The 21,836-nt window shown below is 39.2% G+C and overlaps 1 protein-coding gene across 2 annotated transcripts in view; it reads right to left on the bottom strand.

The window, feature by feature from the left end:
* The window catches only part of LOC124606560 (tRNA (guanine(10)-N2)-methyltransferase homolog), a 196,526-nt gene that overhangs the window by 61,786 nt on the left and 112,904 nt on the right, over nt 1-21,836 (bottom strand). For both annotated transcript variants that reach the window (XM_047138554.1, XM_047138547.1), the window contains one exon: nt 1,474-1,615. In XM_047138554.1, the coding sequence (XP_046994510.1) occupies nt 1,474-1,615 (142 nt within the window). The remainder of the gene's footprint in view (nt 1-1,473; nt 1,616-21,836) is intronic.

Raw genomic sequence — 21,836 nt, 5'->3', positions numbered from 1 at the left:
ATATTTTAAATATAAGTGGCAGAGTGAAAGCGTACCTACTGTGCCACCTGCTTCTGTGTGCAGGTTGGAAGTTTGTTATGAGAAGACTGTAAGAGTGGCGGTCCACTGGCGACGACAAGTGTTTGCCGCTTGTGCCACAGATGCTATGTGAAAGAACACAGAGTAATTATATGCTATTCTTTACTGTGTTAGTGAATGTGATTATTGTAAAAGGACAAATGAACAATTGATTATAGACTTTTTAACTTACTTCATGTCTTAGCCCTGAAAGAGGCAAGACGTATGTGATGTCCATAAATTACTTGGTTGTTAGACCAATGTTATTATAAATGCATTTAATAGAGTCTAATGTTTGATGAAAAAGTTGACTTGCAGAAGTTGTTGTCTGTGAAAGTTGAAAATATATTATGATTGAACTGAAAGTATTCTACGAGTACCCAACTATTTCAAGAGTAGAGAAAGTCTAATAAGTTCCTATAACCAGCGATAGTCTTCGGAGAAGCAGATTTTGGGAGATCAACGTAGCTGATTATCCAGAGAAGAGGATTGGCTAGACCCGTCACGTAAGTCAACTGATGAGAGCGAATTGTGAATGGTGAATGCAATCCAGTTTTGCACCATTTCTCCTGCCGTCAAAATGTTAGAATCTCAACTCCTCTCTCTCTCTCTCTCTCTCTCTCTCTCTCTCTCTCTCTATGTGTGTGTGTGTGTGTGTGTGTGTGTGTGTGTGTGTGTGTGTGTGTGTGTGTGTGTGCGCGTGTGTGTGTGTGTTTTAGAACCTCTAGGCCATGACCATGAACAATGCATATGTGCTGAAGGCACGGTAAATCAAAGATACTCTGAACTTATTGACTAGCCACAGAGATTTTACAAAAACACAGTATAGAATTACTGTAAGCAAAGACTGCTACAGGGAGACTGAGGGGTGGGGGTGGGGGGAAGGGGGGGGGGGGCACAGCCACTTGCAGTGCTTCAAAGGTAAGAGACAATGTGGAAGGTTTAATACAGTTTGCAGCACTGCCTTTATATAAATTTAAAAACAGTGACAGATTATAAGAACTTTCATAAATGTTTGCAATAAAAGCAGAAAACACAGAAGAAACACAATGTGGTACGTATACAAGAAAGGTTTGGTCGCAATGGGTGGTAGCTTGTATTCGTAATAATTATAAAGTTTTTTGACAAATGTCTTCTCACAGTAATGGAGATGAACTTTTACATTATAAATGGTGCGCATAATAATGGTATATGTCTTAAACGTACAGATCTGAGGTATAGTGAGACTATGAAGAATGCTACATTTTTGTATTTGAATATAAACACCGCATATAAAAGAATGCCTTGCCTTAAGATACAACTATGTTTATGTAAAGATATATTTGTCACTATTAAAACTGCAAATACTGGAAGAAGGACAGAAACATTAAGTTCAAATTGTGCCCAGCATCTACAACAAAATCATTTTTTACTTACGGTCAGTAACAATTGCATCCACTTTGAAGTCAGGATGCCATACAGGAAGAGAAGAATCAGCAACAATTACATCTATGTACTGGCTGCTTCTTCCATACTGTTTCAGATTGGTGCGTATACTTTCATCTTCATCTCTCTTTTTCTAAAAGATAGAACAATATCACGTAATTATTACAATTAAAAGGTTTATGAGTGAGTAATTAGTTCACACTGCATTTGAATTTTTTTTTTTTTTTGTCATGGAGCCAGAGAGTAAAGAAGATAGGGGGCAGGGTGGCAAAGATTATTATTGTTTAGCAGACAATACATATTCACAATAAAAGTAATTTGTAATTAGAAATGAAAAAAAGTAATCCACCACACAATAAAATCTTTACTGAGAGAAGAGACAAGTCAGAAAAGCTGTTTATCTTTCAATACACGAGGCGTGTTTTTTAAGTAAGTACCATTTTGAAATTAAAAAAAAAAGATGTGCTAAGATATCTCAATAATTTTATTTTTACATGAAATCCTGTACCTTAATCTACTTTTCTACATAATTTCCGTCAATATTGAGGCACTTGTCATAATGATGTACCAGTTTTTGAATACCCTCCTCATAGAAGTCTACCGCCTGACTTGTTAACCACTGCATCACCACTGTTTTGACTTGTCATCATCTTGAAGACGCTGACCGTCCAGGTGCTTCTTCAAGTGCTAGAGTTTCCCATCAAAAAGACATGATGAGATCTTTGGTCTGATTCGCCACATGTGGACGGGCATTGCCTTGCAGCAAAACGATGCCCTTGCTCAACTTCCATGGACTGTTGCTTTGATTCTGGTGTGACGTAGGCCACCAACGTTTCATAGCCCGTAATAATTTGGCTTCAGAAATCATCACCGTCATTGTGGTACCGCTCAAGGAAAGTCAATGCATTGTCTAAACATTTGTTTTTGTGCACACCCGTCAACATTTTCGTACCCAATGTGCGCACAATTTTCGGTAATTCAAGTGCTTGGTCACAATTCCATACAAAACACTATGAGAAACATTAGGAAAGTCATCCCGCAAGGAGGAAATCGTAAAGCGTCTGTTTTCTCTCACCTTATTGTCCACTTCCTGCACCAAACTTTCATTAAAGGCCGAAGGACGCCCACTCCATTCCTCATCATGCACATTTGTGCGGCCATCTTTAAATGCTCTCACCCACTTTCTTACCATTCCATCACTCATAATGTTTTCTCCTTAAACTGCACAGATCTCACGATGAATATCAATCGCTTTTAGGCCTTTAGCACTAAGAAATCTTATAACACCCCGTACTTTAAGGTCGGTGGGACTCATGATTATCGGAGGCATCTTAAACACTCAGTACACAGTGAAACAAGGAAGAATGAGACTGTAATGGCGTCAGTGCATAGATTAAGGTACAGGCTTTCATGCAAAAATAAAATTATTGAGATATCTTAGCATGTCTTTTTTTAATTTCAAAATGGTACTTACTTAAAAAACATGCCTCGTAGAAGAGTATATCGAACAGAATCTTTAAGGCCGTGCAATGGATTTTAATATGACCTGCTATAAAAGTAGAAATAATTTACAAGGAGAATTAAAGTAACACTTTTGCACTAAAATGTCATAGAATTTCATGCATCTAAAACATGGTTAAATTAGTACTGATAATTTGTTCACATAAGGTGGCAGCTGTCTGCGACTGATCTGTGTAAACTTGCATAAGTGCTTTTTTAAAGTAACAGAGAATAATACACCCCCCATGAACCATGGACCTTGTTCTTGTTGTAGGGGAGGCTTGCATGCCTCAGCGATACAGATAGCCCTACCATAGGTGCAACCACAACGGAGGGGTATCTGTTGAGAGGCCAGACAAATGTGTGATTCCCGAAGAGGGCCAGCAGCCTTTTCAGTAGTTGCAGGAGCAACAGTCTGGATGATTGACTGATCTGGCCTTGTAACATTAACCGAAATGGCCTTGTTGTGTTGATACTGTGAACAACTGAAAGCAAGGGGAAACTACAGCCATAAATTTTCCTGAGGGTGTGCAACTTTACTGTATGGTTAAATGATGAGGACATCCTCTTGGGTAAAATATTCCGGAGGTAGAATAGTCCGCCATTTGGTTCTCTGCACGTCGTCATCAGGAGAAAGAAAACTGGCATCCTATGACTGGAGGGTGTGGAATGTCAGATCCCTTAATCGGGAAAATACGTTAGAAAATTTAAAATGGGAAATGGATAGGTTAAAGTTAGATATAGTGGGAATTAGTGAAGTTCGGTGGCACGAGGAACAAGACTTATGGCCAGGTGAATGCAGCGTTATAAATACAAAATCAAATAAGGGTAATGCAGGAGTAGGTTTAACAATGAATAAGAAAATAGGAACACCAATAAGCTACTACGAACAACATAGTGAATGCATTATTGTAGCCAAGATAGACACAAGCCCCACACCCACCACAGTAGTACAAGTTTATATGCTAACTAGCTCTGTAGATGATGAAGAGATTGATGAAAAGAAATTATTCAGATAGTCAAGGGAGCTGAAAATTTAACAATCATGGAGGACTGGAATTCGATAGTAGGAAAAGGAAGAGAAGGAAAAATAATAGGTGAATATGGACTGGGGAAAAGGAACAAAAGAGGAAGCCATATGCCAGAATTTTGCACACAGCACAACTTAATCATAGCTAACACTTGGTTTATGAATCATGAAAGAAAGCTGTATACGTGGAAGAGGCTTGGAGACACTGGAAGGATTCAGATAGATTATACAATAGTAAGACAGAGATTTAGGAACCAAGTTTTAAATTGCACAACATTTCCAGGGGCAGATGTGGACTCTGACCACAATTTATCAGTTGTGAATTGTACATTAAAAGTGAAGTAACTGCAAAAAGGTAGGCATTTAAGGAGATGGGATCTGGATAAACTGAAAGAACCAGAGGTTGTAGAGACTTTCAGAAAGATAATTAGGGAACGATTGACAAGCACAAGGGAAAGGAATATAGTAGAAGACGTATTGGTAGATTTGAGAGATGAAATAGTGACGGTAGCAGAGGATTAAGTGGGTAAGAAGATGAAGCTAGAAATCCTTGGGTAACAAAAGAAATACTGAATTTAATTGATGAAATGAGAAAATATAAAAATGCAGCAAATGAAGCAGGCAAAAAGGAATACAAATGTCTCAAAAATGAGATTCACAGGAAGTACAAAATGGTTAATCAGGGATGACTAGAGGACAAATGCAAGGATGTAGTGGCATATATCACTAGGGGTAAGATAAATACTGCATATAGGAAAATTAAAGAGACCTTTGGAGAAAAGAAAATGAATATCAAGAGCTCAGATGGAAAACCAGTCCTAAGCACAGAAGGGAAAGCAGAAAGGTGAAAGAGTATATAGAGGGTCTATACAAGGGCAATGTACTTGAGAACAATATTATGGAATGGGGGAGGATGTAGATGAAGATGAACTGGGAGATATGATACTGTGTGATGTATTTAACAGAGCACTCTAAGACCTAAGTCGGAACAGGGCCCCAGGACTAGACAACATTCCATTAGAAACATAGATATCCTTGGGAGAGTCATGTTGTTGCTGTGGTCTTCAGTCCTGAGACTGGTTTGATGCAGCTCTCCGTGCTACTCTATCCTGTGCAAGCTTCTTCATCTCCCAGTACCTACTGCAACCTACATCCTTCTGAATCTGCTTAGTGTATTCATCTCTTGGTCTCCCTATACGATTTTTACCCTCCATGCTGCCCTCCAATGCTAAATTGGTGATCCCTTGATGCCTCAGAACATGTCCTACCAACCAATCGTTTCTTCTGGTCAAGTTGTGCCACAAACTTCTCTTCTCCCCAATCCTATTCAATACTTCCTCATTAGTTATGTGATCTACCCATCTAATCTTCAGCATTCTTCTGTAGCACCACATTTCGAAAGCTTCTATTCTCTTCTTGTCCAAACTATTTATCGTCCATGTTTCACTTCCGTACATGGCTACACTCCATACAAATACTTTCAGAAATGACTTCCTGACATTTAAATCTATACTCGATGTTAACAAATTTCTCTCCTTCAGAAACGCTTTCCTTGCCATTGCCAGTCTACATTTTATATCCTCTCTACTTCGACCATCATCAGTTATTTTGCTCCCCAAATAGCAAAACTCCTTTACTACTTTAAGTGTCTCATTTCCTGATCTAATTCCCTCAGCATCACTAGACTTAATTCGACTACATTCCATTATCCCCATTTTCCTTTTGTTGATGTTCATCTTGTATCCTCCTTTCAAGATACTATCCATTCCGTTCAACTGCTCTTCCAAGTCCTTTGCTGTCTCTGACAGAATTACAATGTCATCGGCTGACCTCAAAGTTTTTATTTCTTCTCCATGGATGGGAGAGTCAGCCATGACCAAATTCTACCATCTGGTGAGCAAGATGTATGAGACAGGTGAAACACCCTCAGACTTCAAGAAGAATATAATAATTCCAATCCCAAAGAAAGCAGGTGTTAACAAGTGTGAAAATTAGTGAACTATCAGTTTAATAAGTCACGGCTCCAAAATACTAATGCAAATTCTTTACAGACATATGGAAAAACTGGTAGAAACACCTCAAGGAAGATCAGTTTGGATTCTGTAGAAATATAGGAACACGCGAGGCAATGCTGACCTTACGACTCCTCTTAGAAGATAGATTAAGGAAAGGCAAACCTATGTTGCTAGCATTCATACAACTAGAGAAAACTTTTGACAATGTTGACGGGAATGTTCTCTCTCAAATTCTAAAGATGGCAGGGGTAAACAGAAACAAGATGGCAGTTATAAGAGCCAAGGGCCATGAATGGGAAGCAGTGGTTGAGAAGGGAGGGAGACAAGATTGTAGCCTATCCCCGATGTTATGCAATCTGTATATTGAGCAAGCAGTAAAGGAAACAAAAGAAAAATTTGGAGTAGGAATTAAAATCCATGGATAAGAAACAGAAACTTTGAGGTTTATCATTGACATTGTAATTCTGTCAGGCAAAGCAATGGATGTGGAGGAGCAGTTGAACAGAATGGTCAGTGTCTTGAAAGGAGGATATAAGATGAACATCAACAAAAGCAAAACGAGAATAATGGCATTTAGTCAAGTTAAATCGGGTGACGCTGAGGGAAGTAGATTAGGAAATGGGACACTTAAAGTAGCAGGTGAGTTTTGCTATTTGAGAAGCAAAATAACTGATTATGGTCGAAGTAGATTCACTAGCGCAAGAAAAGTGTTTCTGAAGAAGAGAAATTTGTAAACATTAAGTATAGATTTAAGTGTATGGAAGTCTTTTCTGAAAGTATTTTGTATGGAAATGGAACATGGACAATAAATAGTTTTGACAAGAGAGCAGAAGCTTTTGAAGTGTGGTGCTACAGAAGAACACTGAAAATTAGATGGCTAGATCACGTAACTAATGAAGAGGTACTGAATAGAATTGAGAAGAGGGAATTGTGGTACAACTTGATTAGAAGAAGGGATCGGTCAGTAGGACACATTTTGAAGCATCAAGAGATCACCAAGTTAGTAATGGAGGGAAGCATGGAGGGTAAAAATCGTGGAGGGAGGCTGAGAGGTGAATACACTAAGCAGATTTAGACGGGTGTAGGCTGGCAGTAGTTGCCCAGAGATGAAGAGGCCTGCAAAGGATAGAGTAGCATGGAGAGCTGCATCAAACCAGTCTCCGGACTGAAGACCACAACACCAAGAGAGAATAAGAATAGCCAAGTGGTATAGGACAGGAGCAGTGGATTTTTTCAAAGTAGCAGCTTTTCTCCAAATTTATTTATACAAAGTAATCTAGAAGTAATTCCCTTAATTGTCAGCATGAGTAGATTTACACTAATTTATTGTTTGTGTACTTTACAGTAGCACGTACCCGCAGTTGCTTGTTCTTATCATCCTCCATCATGAGATTTATGGAACACAATGTATGGATGAATGAATGTGAAGTTTTTAATGTATCACCATCAGTTGCTCACAAAGTACTTGACACAACATAAAAGTACTATTTGCTACAGCATTTATAAAGATAACAACTTTGTAATATGATGTCTAACCTACAGTGAGTAAAGGTGAGTCACATTCGATCACAAGTGAATGGAACAGAATGAAAAGCTATGTCACCATCAATAGAGGTGTGTCCACACTAGATGGAATGTCAACAGAACATCACTTTTCTCAAACCAGTACCAAATGGTGAAACAGAGGTTATGAGACACAATCCATGATACAAAAAGTCAGAATATGATATTAGAATTAAGGAATTAGCAATGATATATTTTACTAATGGACAAAGCTAAATTCATGTTCCTTATAAAGGTCATATTCTAAATTTTCCATATTGCTGAGAAGCAAAAGAATAGGACAAGTGTCTTCAAACATTAACGCTACCGATGTTTATTTGCTCAAGAAAATATATACACACAAACAAATCAAACTATATTTAGAAGCCAACACACAGAGCCTTTTTACCTTATCCATGGTGTTTTGTTTTCTTTCCGAATACCAGATAATGTCAAGAATAACTGTATTTTCTCATTCAATAGAGCTGGATTTTTCACTATTAAAGAAAGTATTTTAATGAAAATTGTTTCATTTATTTGATATTCTTATTTATGCATTGGGTAGCCTTTTCCTTTTCGCATATATTGTACATTTTAAGTCATTTTCCACTTTCAGGTACTTGGCCTCTTTTGTAGCAGAATACTCACATGAACAATATTGAAGTTCTTATGGATTCTTCTCAAAGTGTCACAAAAACAAAACAAATAATAATATAAAAATTCAGAAAACACAAAAGCACAAAATGCACTACTACAACATAACTCACTTATGGCGAGAATACGTTAGCTTCTGATGTTTCCTGGTGTCACCCTTGCACCACCAATGTCAACATCAAAACTTTCTTTCCAAGAATCCTTGACACTGACATTTCATTACATCCTGATTTGTTGGAGGTCTTTGTGAATGGAGCCATTTGAAATGGATTTTGGAATGACTTTCCTGATGTACAGTGTAAATCAACCTCAATTCATGCTTGTATACCAACAGCTGCATCTATTCATGATACATACTAAGGCATTTTGCACAGAGCATAACTTAATCATAGCTAACACATGGTTCAAGAATCATAAAAGAAGGTTGTATACCTGGAAGAATCCTGGAGATACTAAAAGGTATCAGATAGATTATATAATGGTAAGACAGAGATTTAGGAACCAGGTTTTAAATTGTAAGACATTTCCAGGGGCAGATGTGGATTCTGACCACAATCTATTGGTTATGAACTGCAGATTGAAACTGAAGAAACTGCAAAAAAGAGGGAATCTAAGGAGATGGGACCTGGATAAACTGAAAGAACCAGAGGTTGTAGAGAGTTTTAGGGAGAGCATAAGGGAACAATTGACAGGAATGGGGGAAAGTAATACAGTAGAAGAAGAATGGGTAGCTCTGAGAGATGAAGTAGTGAAGGCAGCAGACGATCAAGTAGGTAAAAAGGCGAGGGCTAATAGAAATCCTTGGGTAACAGAAGAAATATTGAATTTAATTGATGAAAGGAGAAAATATAAAAATGCAGTAAATGAAGCAGGCAAAAAGGAATACAAACGTCTCAAAAATGAGATTGACAGGAAGTGCAAAATGGCTAAGCAGGGATGGCTAGAGGACAAATGTAAGGATGTAGAGGCTTGTCTCACTAGGGGTAAGATAGATACTGCCTACAGGAAAATTAAAGAGACCTTTGGAGAGAAGAGAACCACTTGTATGAATATCAAGAGCTCAGATGGAAACCCAGTTCTAAGCAAAGAAGGGAAGGCAGAAAGGTGGAAGGAGTATATAGAGGGTTTATACAAGGGCGATGTACTTGAGGACAATATTATGGAAATGGAAGAGGATGTAGATGAAGACTAAATGGGAGATAAGATACTGCGTGAAGAGTTTGACAGAGCACTGAAAGACCTGAGTCGAAACAAGGCCCCGGGAGTAGACAACATTCCATTAGAACTACTGATGGCCTTGGGTGAGCCAGTCGAGACAAAACTCTACCATGTGGTGAGCAAGATGTATGAGACAGGCGAAATACCCTCAGACTTCAAGAAGAATATAATAATTCCAATCCCAAAGAATGCAGGTGTTGACAGATGTGAAAATTACCGAACTATCAGTTTAATAAGTCACAGCTGCAAAATACTAACGCGAATTCTTTACAGACGAATGGAAAAACTGGTAGAAGCGGACTTCGGGGAAGATCAGTTTGGATTCCGTAGAAATATTGGAACACGTGAGGCAATACTAACCTTACGACTTATCTTAGAAGAAAGATTAAGAAAAGGCAAACCTATGTTTCTAGCATTTGTAGACTTAAGAGAAAGCTTTTGACAATGTTAAATGGAATACTCTCTTTCAAATTCTGAAGGTGGCAGGTATAAAATACAGGGAGCGAAAGGCTATTTACAATTTGTACAGAAATCAGATGGCAGTTATAAGATTCGAGAGGCATGAAAGGGAAGCAGTGGTTGGGAAAGGAGTGAGACAGGGTTGTAGCCTCTCCCCGATGTTATTCAATCTGTATATTGAGCAAGCAGTAAAGGAAACAAAAGAAAAATTCGGAATAGGTATTAAAATTCATGGAGAAGAAGTAAAAACTTTGAGGTTCGCCGATGACATTGTAATTCTGTCAGAGACAGCAAAGGACTTGGAAGAGCAGCTGAACGGAATGGACAGTGTCTTGAAAGGAGGATATAAGATGAACATCAACAAAAGCAAAACGAGGATAATGGAATGTAGTCAAATTAAATCGGGTGATGCTGAGGGAATTAGATTAGGAAATGAGACACTTAAAGTAGTAAAGGAGTTTTGCTATTTAGGGAGTAAAATAACTGATGATGGTCGAAGTAGAGAGGATGTAAAATGTAGACTGGCAATGGCAAGGAAATCGTTTCTGAAGAAGAGAAATTTGTTAACATCGAGTATAGATTTAAGTGTCAGGAAGTCATTTCTGAAAGTTTTTGTATGGAGTGTAGCCATGTATGGAAGTGAAACATGGACGGTAACTAGTTTGGACAAGAAGAGAATAGAAGCTTTCGAAATGTGGTGCTACAGAAGAATGCTGAAGATAAGGTGGGTAGATCACGTAACTAATGAGGAGGTATTGAAGAGGATTGGGGAGAAGAGAAGTTTGTGGCACAACTTGACTAGAAGAAGGGATCGGTTGGTAGGACATGTTTTGAGGCATCAAGGGATCACAAATTTAGCATTGGAGGGCAGCATGGAGGGTAAAAATCGTAGAGGGAGACCAAGAGATGAATACACTAAGCAGATTCAGAAGGATGTAGGTTGCAGTAGGTACTGGGAGATGAAGAAGCTTGCACAGGATAGAGTAGCATGGAGAGCTGCATCAAACCAGTCTCAGGACTGAAGACCACAACAACAACAACAACAACAACAACAACTAAGGCTTTTGTTAACATTATTCACTCCATACCTCTGATAAACATGTTCCTTTAAGAGATTCATAAAATACAATATGTGTACTCAAGAGCAATTAAATTAGGCACCTAAGTACGTTGTTGCAGCACTCTGTTTCACCCTCATGATAGCAGTGAAGTGTCATGATACATTCTATAAGAAACCACAAACAATGAGATGTCTTTCTTATCCATAACTGTTCAATCAACAGCCAAGCATGTCAAGATTGGTCAAAGCTGTGTTCAAGGTGTGCACGTCTCAGGGACTGGTGTCCCAAATGTGCTCATAAGGAGTGAAGTGAGATGACTTGAAGATACCTCACACACACTATTGTGTGCTCTCGTGTGTTCTTCAAGTTATTTTGCCATAGTCTGGGATCAATGGGGTGTTATATGGTTTTGCTGAAGGCAACGAGCAACTTCAGGGTGCTCTAGGTGAACAAATGAGTACACCATATCAGGCAGCAGGACCCTACATCATTCATCTCATGTAATCACCCCTCCCAGACAACAATATACCTCCAACACCTACCACGAGCAATGTCGGCAGGTGTGATGCATCGCCGTATGTAGTTTCTGATGTACTTGTGCCCAGCATCAGAATGCCAATGTGTACCACAAAGCATCAGTCCAGTTACCCTTTCTCCAGTCACCAAGTTTCCAGTGGCCCATGTCAATCTCTGTATCCTGAGACATGGGGTGCAGGGCTGTCTGTACCCCACACCAAGGAGTTGATTCTTGACTGTATAGTTGATCAGTAGTTGTCCAGCATTGCAAAGACAAGCGATCTGCTGCACTTTGTCCTATCTATCTCATGTTGTAGCACCTGACAGTTAACAACAATACCAGTCATCAACACAGCATGTTGTTGTCCACGGCAGTAAACAAAAGTACCGGCAGTTTTCCCTCACCTGGGATACAACACAATACATCATTGATACATGGAGAGCCCTGTGCTCATTCAAGCTAAGGTACATAGGTATCCTTTTCGTTTCACATATCCACAGTGAGAAGACCCTCAAGGAAGTAGAATATGCCAGAACTGCATTATACTGTATGTATTTAGAACGGAAGACATATTCTAATGTTCTGCCCATATATCAATAGTGAAATAGTCCTAATGGAAGTGAAATGAGTAAAGAGTCAGAAACATATTTTCATTTAAAAGTTAATGCTAAACTTGTCACAAAAATCTGGTTCTGCTAACAAATGGAATAGAAGCTGGCCACAGATAAATGCTTTAGCTTTCTCTTAAAATGTGTTGTATATTAGTAGCTAAACTGTTATGGCCACTGGCAAGTCACTTAAAATGTATGTTCCTCAGTAACGGACATATTTCTGAATCACCATCAGTGACTTTAAATCTTCATACAATTTTTTTGGCTGTTAGTCCCATAGACAGAGCTGTTCATTTTAGAAAGAGACATATTATTTATAACAAATTTCATTCAGGAGCAGATGTACTGGGAAGCAGCAGTTAACTATCCTCAGCCAACCACGAAATAGTCCAGTGATTAATGACTGATTACATAAATAACCTGATATGTAACTAAATTCATAAGAACCTCTTTAATTAACTTTGTTGATATTTAACCATAAGCACTAGACTGTTTTAATTTAATGTTTTAACTGTCGACATTTCTTCTTCTGGTGTAATGAGGGTCACATACTGTTATAACGTCAAGTTGAACACATATATTTCAGAACGACACAACACATATAAGTCACAGAGTAAGTTGACAAGCAAGACATGTGCACGCGTTAACATTCGAATGAGCACTGAGTCCCAGTCTAGCGGCCGCTGCTCGGCTGGCCGCTTAGGTGGCGCAACTGCTGCATGGCTGGCAGACAGCGCCACACGTAGTGGACGCGCGTAATTGCGCGGCGGCGCTTTGAATGATCGGTGAATTACAACACATACATCTTTACGAAATGGAGTGTCACATATACCAGGCTTTCGTAATCTGGACATGTACCGAACTCACACCAATAGTCAACCAGTGTAAAATGGTTCCACTTATGTAAGTGCCAAATTAGTCCATCTGCCCTGGCAACATCTGCCTCTCCAACATCCAGCTGCTCTCTCTCATCTGGTTTTTTTTTGTGTGTGTGTGTGTGTGTGTGTGTGTGTGTGTGTGTGTGTGTGTTGGTTTGTTAATCAGCGCCCATACAAATGTAAGTAGAAACAAATGTGGTCAAAAAGTCTCAAATGTTATACGACAATTAAGAGTCAATCCCACATGAAAATTGCACTCGCTATCCCCCAATCTCACTCATGGACGCAACCTCAAAGTCTGTAAGATAGGTTGCATATGATCAGATTTGTTAAAACTGTTAATTAATACAGAATTAGACAGGGATATGTGGCTAGCTGAACCCTTAAAAAAAAGGATGTGCCAGCCACCTTGATAACTCATTAAAAGCTTCTCTCCAATATTTTAGGGAACAAGTCAGACATTTCACAGAACCTTCAAAATTGCACCACACTTGCACATCTGTCAGTTAAAATAGAGGGCCAATATGTTGGTAAATTAGCTGCTATCAGCTTGTCCGAATACAAAATGAAGTCAACTAAAATGTGGTACACTGTGATCCATAGAACACAAGCACCAAACACTGGAGAGTCATCTAGCTGGTGCAAGAATTCTTGTGTCATAGGGCTGCATCCTATGCAAAGAGAACAGAAAAGGACCTCATCCCATGTGTGTGGCTGTAAAGACATATGCTATGACCAAATTGTAGGTGCAACTCGCTGTCACTTCCAGTCTTCTTCCCATCTACACATGACTCTGTACCTCAAAAGTGAGGCAAGAGCATACAGGTGAATGGCACACTGAACTATCTGACTATCTCAACATGCTTCCTTGGCTGCCACATCTGCCACTTCATTTCCCTTAATATTCACGTGTGCCCTAGTACCTAGCAGAAAGATACCTCCTTCCCCAGCATTTGTAGATGGAGAAGTTCATCCCACATATTCTGGATTAGTTTATCTCCTGGATACAGGTGTTGTAGAGAGAAACTTAGCAGTCACAATACGTCTCATCTGCTTCAGTATCCTCAAGATCACTTATAAGTCTGCACTGAACACAGCGAATGCTTGAGGTAATTGGATCTTAAGAACATAATTGGGGAAAACAACAGAGCATACAAGGCAATCCCCCCATTTCGACACACCCATGAATACAGGAACATACAAACAAACACCATCTGAACAGACCTTGAAGGCCCAATGTGGCCACCATGTCGCCTTCAGCCCTTAGGCACCACTGGAAGCAAATATGGAGGGGCATGTGGTCAGCACACCGCTCTCCCGGCCATTGTCATTTCTCATGACCAGTGCCGCTATTTATCAGTCAAGTAGCTCCTTAACTGGTCTATCCGGGGCTAAGTGCAACCTGCTTGCCAAGAGCACTCGGCAGATCTGGGCAGTGCCCCATCCAAGTGCTAGCCAAGCCTGGCAGTGCTTAACTTCAATGATCTGACAGGAACCGGTATTACCACTGTGGCAAGGCCGCTGGCTACAGCTGTATACACAGACTGAAAAAAAATCACAACACCAAAAATATTTAATGTAGAACAATGAAATTTCAGGACTACATTTTTCTAGGTAACATATTTGAGTGATTAATATTGCAAGATCGCGGGTAAATGTATGTGTGAGATAAGTCATTGCAAATGTGAAATGCTGGTACATCAATAACAGTTGTAACACCCACAATGTCGAAAGCAAGCATTCAAAGGTGCATGCATTATGTTATACAGGTGCCGGATGTCAGTTTGTTGGATGGACTTTGATGCCTGTTGCACTTGATCGGTCAATACAGGGACAGTTAATGCTGGTTGTGGATGATGCTGGAGTTGTCGTCTGACGATGTCCCTTATGTACTCGACTAGAGTCAGATCTGGTGATCAAGCAGGCCAAGGCAACATGACGACACTCTGTAGAGCAAGGTGGGTATAAGAGCAACATGTGGGCAAGCGTTATCCTGTTTCAAAACACCCCTGTTCATGAATGGCAGCACAACAGATTGAAACACAAGAGCGACATAGACTTTCGCAGTCAGGACGCATGAGATAACCACAACAGCGCTCATGCTGTCAAACAAAATCGTGTCCAGTGTGTCTAGCACGCAGACAGGTGGGCTGCAGGGCCTCAACTGGCTTCCTTCTAGCCAATGCATCATCATCACTGGCACAAAGACCAAATCAGTTTTCATCAGAAAACACAATGGACCTCCACAATGAGCTCACGCTTGACACCACTGAAGCTGTAAATGGCGGTGTTTGGGTTCAGTGGAATGCTCACTACAGGGCACCTGGCTCAAAGCTGTCCTTGAAGTAATCGATTTGAAACAGTTTCTTGAGACACCATGGTCCCAACTGTTGTTCAAATTGATGCTGCAGATGTGACAGAGCCATATGCCAAACACGATGGTCTACCCTCTCGGTAGTGCTACGTGGCTATCCGATCTTGTTGTGGCCGTACATTCTCATGACCACCATTGCAAGCAATCATGAACAGTGGCTACATCCTCGCAAGTCTTTCTGCAGTATTTCAGAAGGAACCTTCAGCTTCTTGTAGCTCTATTACATGACCTTGTTCAAACTTGGTGAGATGTTGATAATGGCGTCTTTGTTACCTTATAGCCATTCTTGACTAACATCAACTCACCATGTTCAATCTTTGTTGTTGTTGTTGTGGTCTTCAGTCCTGAGACTGGTTTGATGCAGCTCTCCATGCTACTCTATCCTGTGCAAGCTTTTTCATCTCCCAGTACCTACTGCAACCTACATCCTTCTGAATCTGCTTAGTGTATTCATCTCTTGGTCTCCCTCTACGATTTTTACCCTCCACGCTGCCCTCCAATACTAAATTGGTGATCCCTTGATGCCTCAGAACATGTCCTACCAACCGATCCCTTCTTCTGGTCAAGTTGTGCCACAAACTTCTCTTCTCCCCAATCCTATTCAATACTTCCTCATTAGTTATGTGATCTACCCATCTAATCTTCAGCATTCTTCTGTAGCACCACATTTCGAAAGCTTCTATTCTCTTCTTGTCCAAACTATTTATCGTCCATGTTTCACTTCCATACATGGCTACACTCCATACGAATACTTTCAGAAATGACTTCCTGACACTTAAATCTATACTGGATGTTAACAAATTTCTCTTCTCCAGTAACGCTTTCCTTGCCAGGCAACTAATGCCCAAGACCATTATGGTGTGTATTTAAAGCAAACTTGATATACATCCTCATAGTGGCACTACTATTGCCACTCTTATGTGACCAGCATGAAATCTGAACAGACATCACTTTTCAGATGTAGACACACTTGCCACCTTTCATTTCTGTCGTACAACTCCTTCTTGGTGTTGCAACATTTTTTCCTGTCAGCGTAGTTGTAGTGCTCATTTAAAATGTTGTAAAATATGGTATTAAAAACAGATACTGTAGTTCAGCCTTTCTTGCAACTCATCTAGAGGGCCTCTGTAGTAAGTGGGCAGTAGTCCGTTCCAGCTCTGGGTTTGACTTTGTACTTCCACCTACACCAAGTTAATCCAGCTCATGCTTCACATGGGTCCTAAACAGCCTTGTTGTTCACATACAGTTTCAGAAAAGATATTTGATAGCTGGATGGGCAACAGTACGGTATATATGGTAAGGAGCCATGTTGGGAGTTGGAAAAGGTAAGAAATATGACAAGGTGATTAAAAGGTGACAGAATGTTTTTAAAAGGTCACTAAGAGGTCACAAATTATTTCAATAAGCAGATATGGCCCAATGAATCGTTTTCATTTTTGATAATCCCCTACCAAAAAGGCTGGTTAAGGCCATAATAAATTTCTCTATTAAGGTCCTGGATGGGGTATTGCCATTTTTTCCCTTCATACAAGTTTTATTGATATACGCAGGTACACAAATAATTTGGTATTGGTAATTCAATATTGATGATCGTAATTCACAAACAAAATATAATCACATTTTTAAAACTTAATGACACTCTACACTTCAATATTGGTGAAAGATATCATAATATTTTAGGATTACTGTGTGTTAGGAATATTAGCACAAAATGAAGTCATCATACTAGATATTTTCTCAAGGTTTTTCTGAATGTTTTCCACCTCTCTTTCCTTCCCTCTCTCTTCTACTTTTACTATTTGTGCTTCCTCACGCATACCTTGGGCAAATTTTATTGCCTTTAAATATGGTAACTAAAGAAAACTTCACAAGCCAAGATCACTAAACTGGCACTTTACTCGGTGACTGGTTTCAACAGAGCTACTGCTGTAACCGGACCTTATGCTTTTTTAATTTTTACAGTGTGTTATTGATCACCGTTACAAATCATTTCACACTGCATATGCACATCCCACTACCATGAAGATCACAAGACATCAGCATGTCACATATAAAAGTAAAATAAAGAACAACAACTGCCTTCAGTCACAATCCTGTTTTTATTTCAATGCACAATACATTTTGAGGCCATGGGGACTCATCTTCAGGTGGTCTGGTGGTCTACATAAATTATTTTTCCAGATTTAGATTAATTCTGGTCCTGGTAAGATTACAATGGCATATTACAAAATGGGCACATTGCGAATATAAGTTTACAAAACTAATACAAATCGAAAAATAACATACTGTTTCCAGTGGTGGATACATGGTTTTTTAAGTACAGTATGAGTAACCATGTTTATTTACAAACAAAGTGAAGAAAAATTCATGCACTTGGACTTCGCAGTGTGATTCTTCACGTCCTGCCAACACAAAAATGTCTCTTACTAAATTTCATCCTGCAAATATTTCTGGCAGTAAATAGAGATTAAAGACTGGCAATCTGGCAACAGCTAATCACATGTATGGTAACTGTCAGGATATTGGAGCAGTGCTGTGCAGTTGTTCAGCGGATAGCATTTTGGGTTAGCATGCAAGAGGTCGAGAGTTCGATCCTGTGTACAGATGCATTTGTTTTTATTTTCCTCTTTCATTCTTCCATATAATATTATAGTATACACTGTTGCTTAAGCAATATGCACCCAACATTTATATCATACAGTGTTTGTAAAGGTGAACATAACAGGGTCAGACAAGCTGGAAACAGACAACTGAAGCAAAAGACCTGTCATAGAACAGAATAACCACAAAAACAATATCAGATTCAAGGTGCTTAAGATGATTGCACAGTTAAATAACTCTACACCTATCAGTCATTCACACCACAAGCAGTATGTCTGCTCAGAAGTAACACATAAGCAATCAGAGACAATAATAATTTCCATATTAATTACTGCATGACATTTACAAAAGAATACATGGTACTCAGAGCAGACGCTCAAAGTGAACCCCCTGCATGTCCAAACATTGCATAACCCACTTGATCATACAGCTCTGTACTCTTCACAACATGGCTGCATCCACAGATACAAGAACAGCATGAACACCTGCTATCAGTTCTTCCCATGTTTGTTGGCAGAGTAGAATGTGCTCCTACAGGTGTCCCCACAGGAAGAAGTCCAAGTGATTTAGGTCAAGTGAATGCCGACGCTATACATATGATCCTCCCCGTCCGAGCCATTTCTCTGAAAATGTTCTGTCTAAATACCATTACACATTAATTCCAAAGTACGGAAGTCCACCATCATGTTGAAAGCATAACCTCTGGCCAGCATGAAGTGGAACATCTTCCAGTGCAACAGACAAGTGGTTTGAGAGGAATGCACGATACCTACGTGCAATCTACTGGTCAGGCAACAAGCACGGTCACAAACTCCTATCTCCCAATATTCCCACCCAGACGTTGATTCCAGAGCAAACTTTATATCCATGGTTGTGGATGACATGCTGGTTAATGTCACACCAATGGTGGACATTGTGAAGACACCTTTAAGAGTGAACACTGCTTTATCCAATCATATTACAGTGTTTACAAAGTCGTTGTTGGCTTCCTGTTATTATTGGAACCATTCACAGAACTGCATCTGCCGATGATGGTCTGCAGGATGCAGGTGTTACATTAAAGAATAATGCCAAGGGTGCAGCTCATGCTCATGCAGCACGTCAACGACTGTGTGTTGTGAGACACGCAGCCGCCTTGCTATGCCACATGTACTTCGTTGAGGTTCTTGGTGTATGATCTCCAGAATAGTTTCCTCAGTAGCTAGATAACAGCGAGTCCTTGAACGACCTCTTTCACACAATGGTGGAAGGAGGGAACCTGTCTCCTGATGGCAAACCTCCGGAGAATGAAAAAAATTTTTGTCTGGATGACATCGACCAGGATATCTAGCAGCATATTCACAAGCAGAAATACCAGCCCAGTTATCAGATGCACCAAGGACCAGAATCATATCAACTTATTCATTGTTTGTATATGCCATACATATGTCACACTGTATTAGAATAACACAAGAAGAAAATACCAATACGTACGAATGTACATGGTGTCTGTCACGGGCACATTACTCTGCTAGCAACTGGTCCCCGTCTGGTGAACAGTGCATACAGTATTAACACAGCATTAGTTGCAGTGGGCTGTTCCACCTAAGTGCATCACCTCTCTTACAGCTTTTGTTCTGCATGATTCATCCCAAAGCTGCTAACTGCAAAATGTTCATTTTTGAATTACACTGTTTTCCTAACAGTAATGGATCTGATGTTCCCACATTTTTGTCAATGATGACGATGATAATAACAATAATAGTAGTAATAGTAGTAGTAGTAGTAGTAGTAGTAGTAGTAAAGCATGGTGATACTTCCTAACGGCATGTGCTTATTATGGCATAATTAGTGTTTCCATGGTGATAATACATCCAAATGGTAACTGAGTTTGGAAATTATTTGCAAAGCATGTTGCTACCCCTGCTGGTGATGTAATGCCCTATCAAAATGTAATGAACTTGAATGTGGCAAGAATAACAGCTGGTACTAATCAACAGGACTGTAGAAGGAGGGCATACAGAAAATACATTTTGAATCTAGTAGATGCAGTGGTACAAAACGATTTGTGTCCACAATGTGCAAAAGGCTTCTTTTAAAGGTGACCAATAAAAACGACTGTACTTCGATTTCTGCGTCCACAGTATGGAAGTGCCAATGTTTTGTAAAAGATTCACTGTCTGACAATTGAGATGCTAGCTAACAAACCATGCATATTACATTTAGCAAATAAAAGCAAATACACCTCGACCCAAAATTGAACCCTCAGCCTCCTGCATGCAAACCCAAAATGCTGTCCACTGTACCAACTGCACAGCACTACAACTACATGCTGACAGAGTTAGTTACCATACATGTGATTATAGTGTTGCCAGATTGCTAATCTTTTACAACCATTTACTGCTGTAAACATGAGCAAAATGAAATTCTGTGAGAGACATTTTTGTATTGCTGTATGTGAAGAATCACATAGCAAAGTCCAAGTGTGCGAATTTTTCTTCACCCTGTGTACACACTTTTTGTTCTACAGCACATGTTGTAAATACAAGTCAAAACAAGTCAAAGTTAAAGATGCTACATTTCTACAAAATACACAGATTTTATTATTTCAGAGGAGACAAAGCCATAAAATTATTAGTTATACATAATAATATTTACAAACAAATATTTGTGAATATATCAAATGTGGATTACGTATCAAATGATTGCACTATAAAATATTTGTTTCATTAGGAAAAAATAAACTTTCAAAATTATTGAAAAAACGGTGGCTGCTAAACTCCATTTGTTCACTCAGCATGTTTTCAGAAGATTTTATTTTGTGTAACATTATTTCTAATCGTTCTAGTAGAGCAAGTTTTTAATTATGGTTTTCTGTGTGGAGTGCAGATAGGTTGTTATAAATGTCACTTAGTCTGTGTATGTCAAGGTACATGTAGTTGCAATTGTGGATTCGTCATTGTGGTTAAGTCTGAAAACATCATTGTGTTCTTTGTATCATGTGTGGAAAGTTCTTCCTGTTTTGCCTATGTAAAATTCAGGGTAGCTATTACATTGTAATTTATATATTCCTCTGTATTCTGTTACTGGGGTGTTTGTGTTTACTGTGTGAGGTAAGCGGTGTCCAAGTTTGTGGTTAGTAGAGAATGATATTTTAATATTGGTGTCTCTAAATAAGTTAGCAATTTTTTAAGATGCTGTGCCCAAACAGGGAATGCTTGTGAAGTGTGTTGTGTCAGTAGTTATTCTTGTAGGGCTTCTGTTACAGATGTTCGCCTGTATTTTGTTGGATAGTTTGTCAACTGACTTTTCTGAATACCCATTATTTGCTGCAATTGCTTTGATCATATCAGTTAGATTTGTTAATGCTTTGGGTTTCAAAGGTAATGTATGTGCCCTGTTCAACGTGGATGTAAGTGTAGCATACTTGTGTGTGTTTGGATGGTGAGATGATTCACGTATCATGATATCAGTGTAGGTTGCTTTCCTGTAAATGTAAAAATTATGTTCTTGTTGTTCATTAACAATTTGCGAGGTCTAAGAAATCTGTGGATTGATTTGTTTCATGTTCAGTTGCGAACTTTATTTTATTCTGGAGTGAACTGAATAATGTAAGAAGCTCATCAAGTTCATCTTTTGTGTCATCAAGTAGGAGTAGAGTGCCATCTACATATTTTCTGTAAAATACCAGTTTTTTCAGCAAGTTTATTTTCCCCTTAGAAAAATTTATTTTCTAAGTGGTTGATTAATATGTCAGCAAGAAAGTTTGACATGTTGTCACTCATAGCTAAGCCTTCTTTCTGTTGGTAGATTTTATCACTGAAAGAGAAGTATTTTTGGGATAGTATTAGTTGAGAACAGTCTTGGTTGCAATTTTAGTTTTTTTATTTATCAACTAAGCGTTTCACCTTATTT

This window comes from Schistocerca americana, chromosome 1 (assembly GCF_021461395.2).
Source record: "Schistocerca americana isolate TAMUIC-IGC-003095 chromosome 1, iqSchAmer2.1, whole genome shotgun sequence".
In the NCBI taxonomy this organism is placed as follows: Eukaryota; Metazoa; Arthropoda; class Insecta; order Orthoptera; family Acrididae; genus Schistocerca; species Schistocerca americana.
This window is presented reverse-complemented; position numbering and strand designations above follow the sequence as displayed.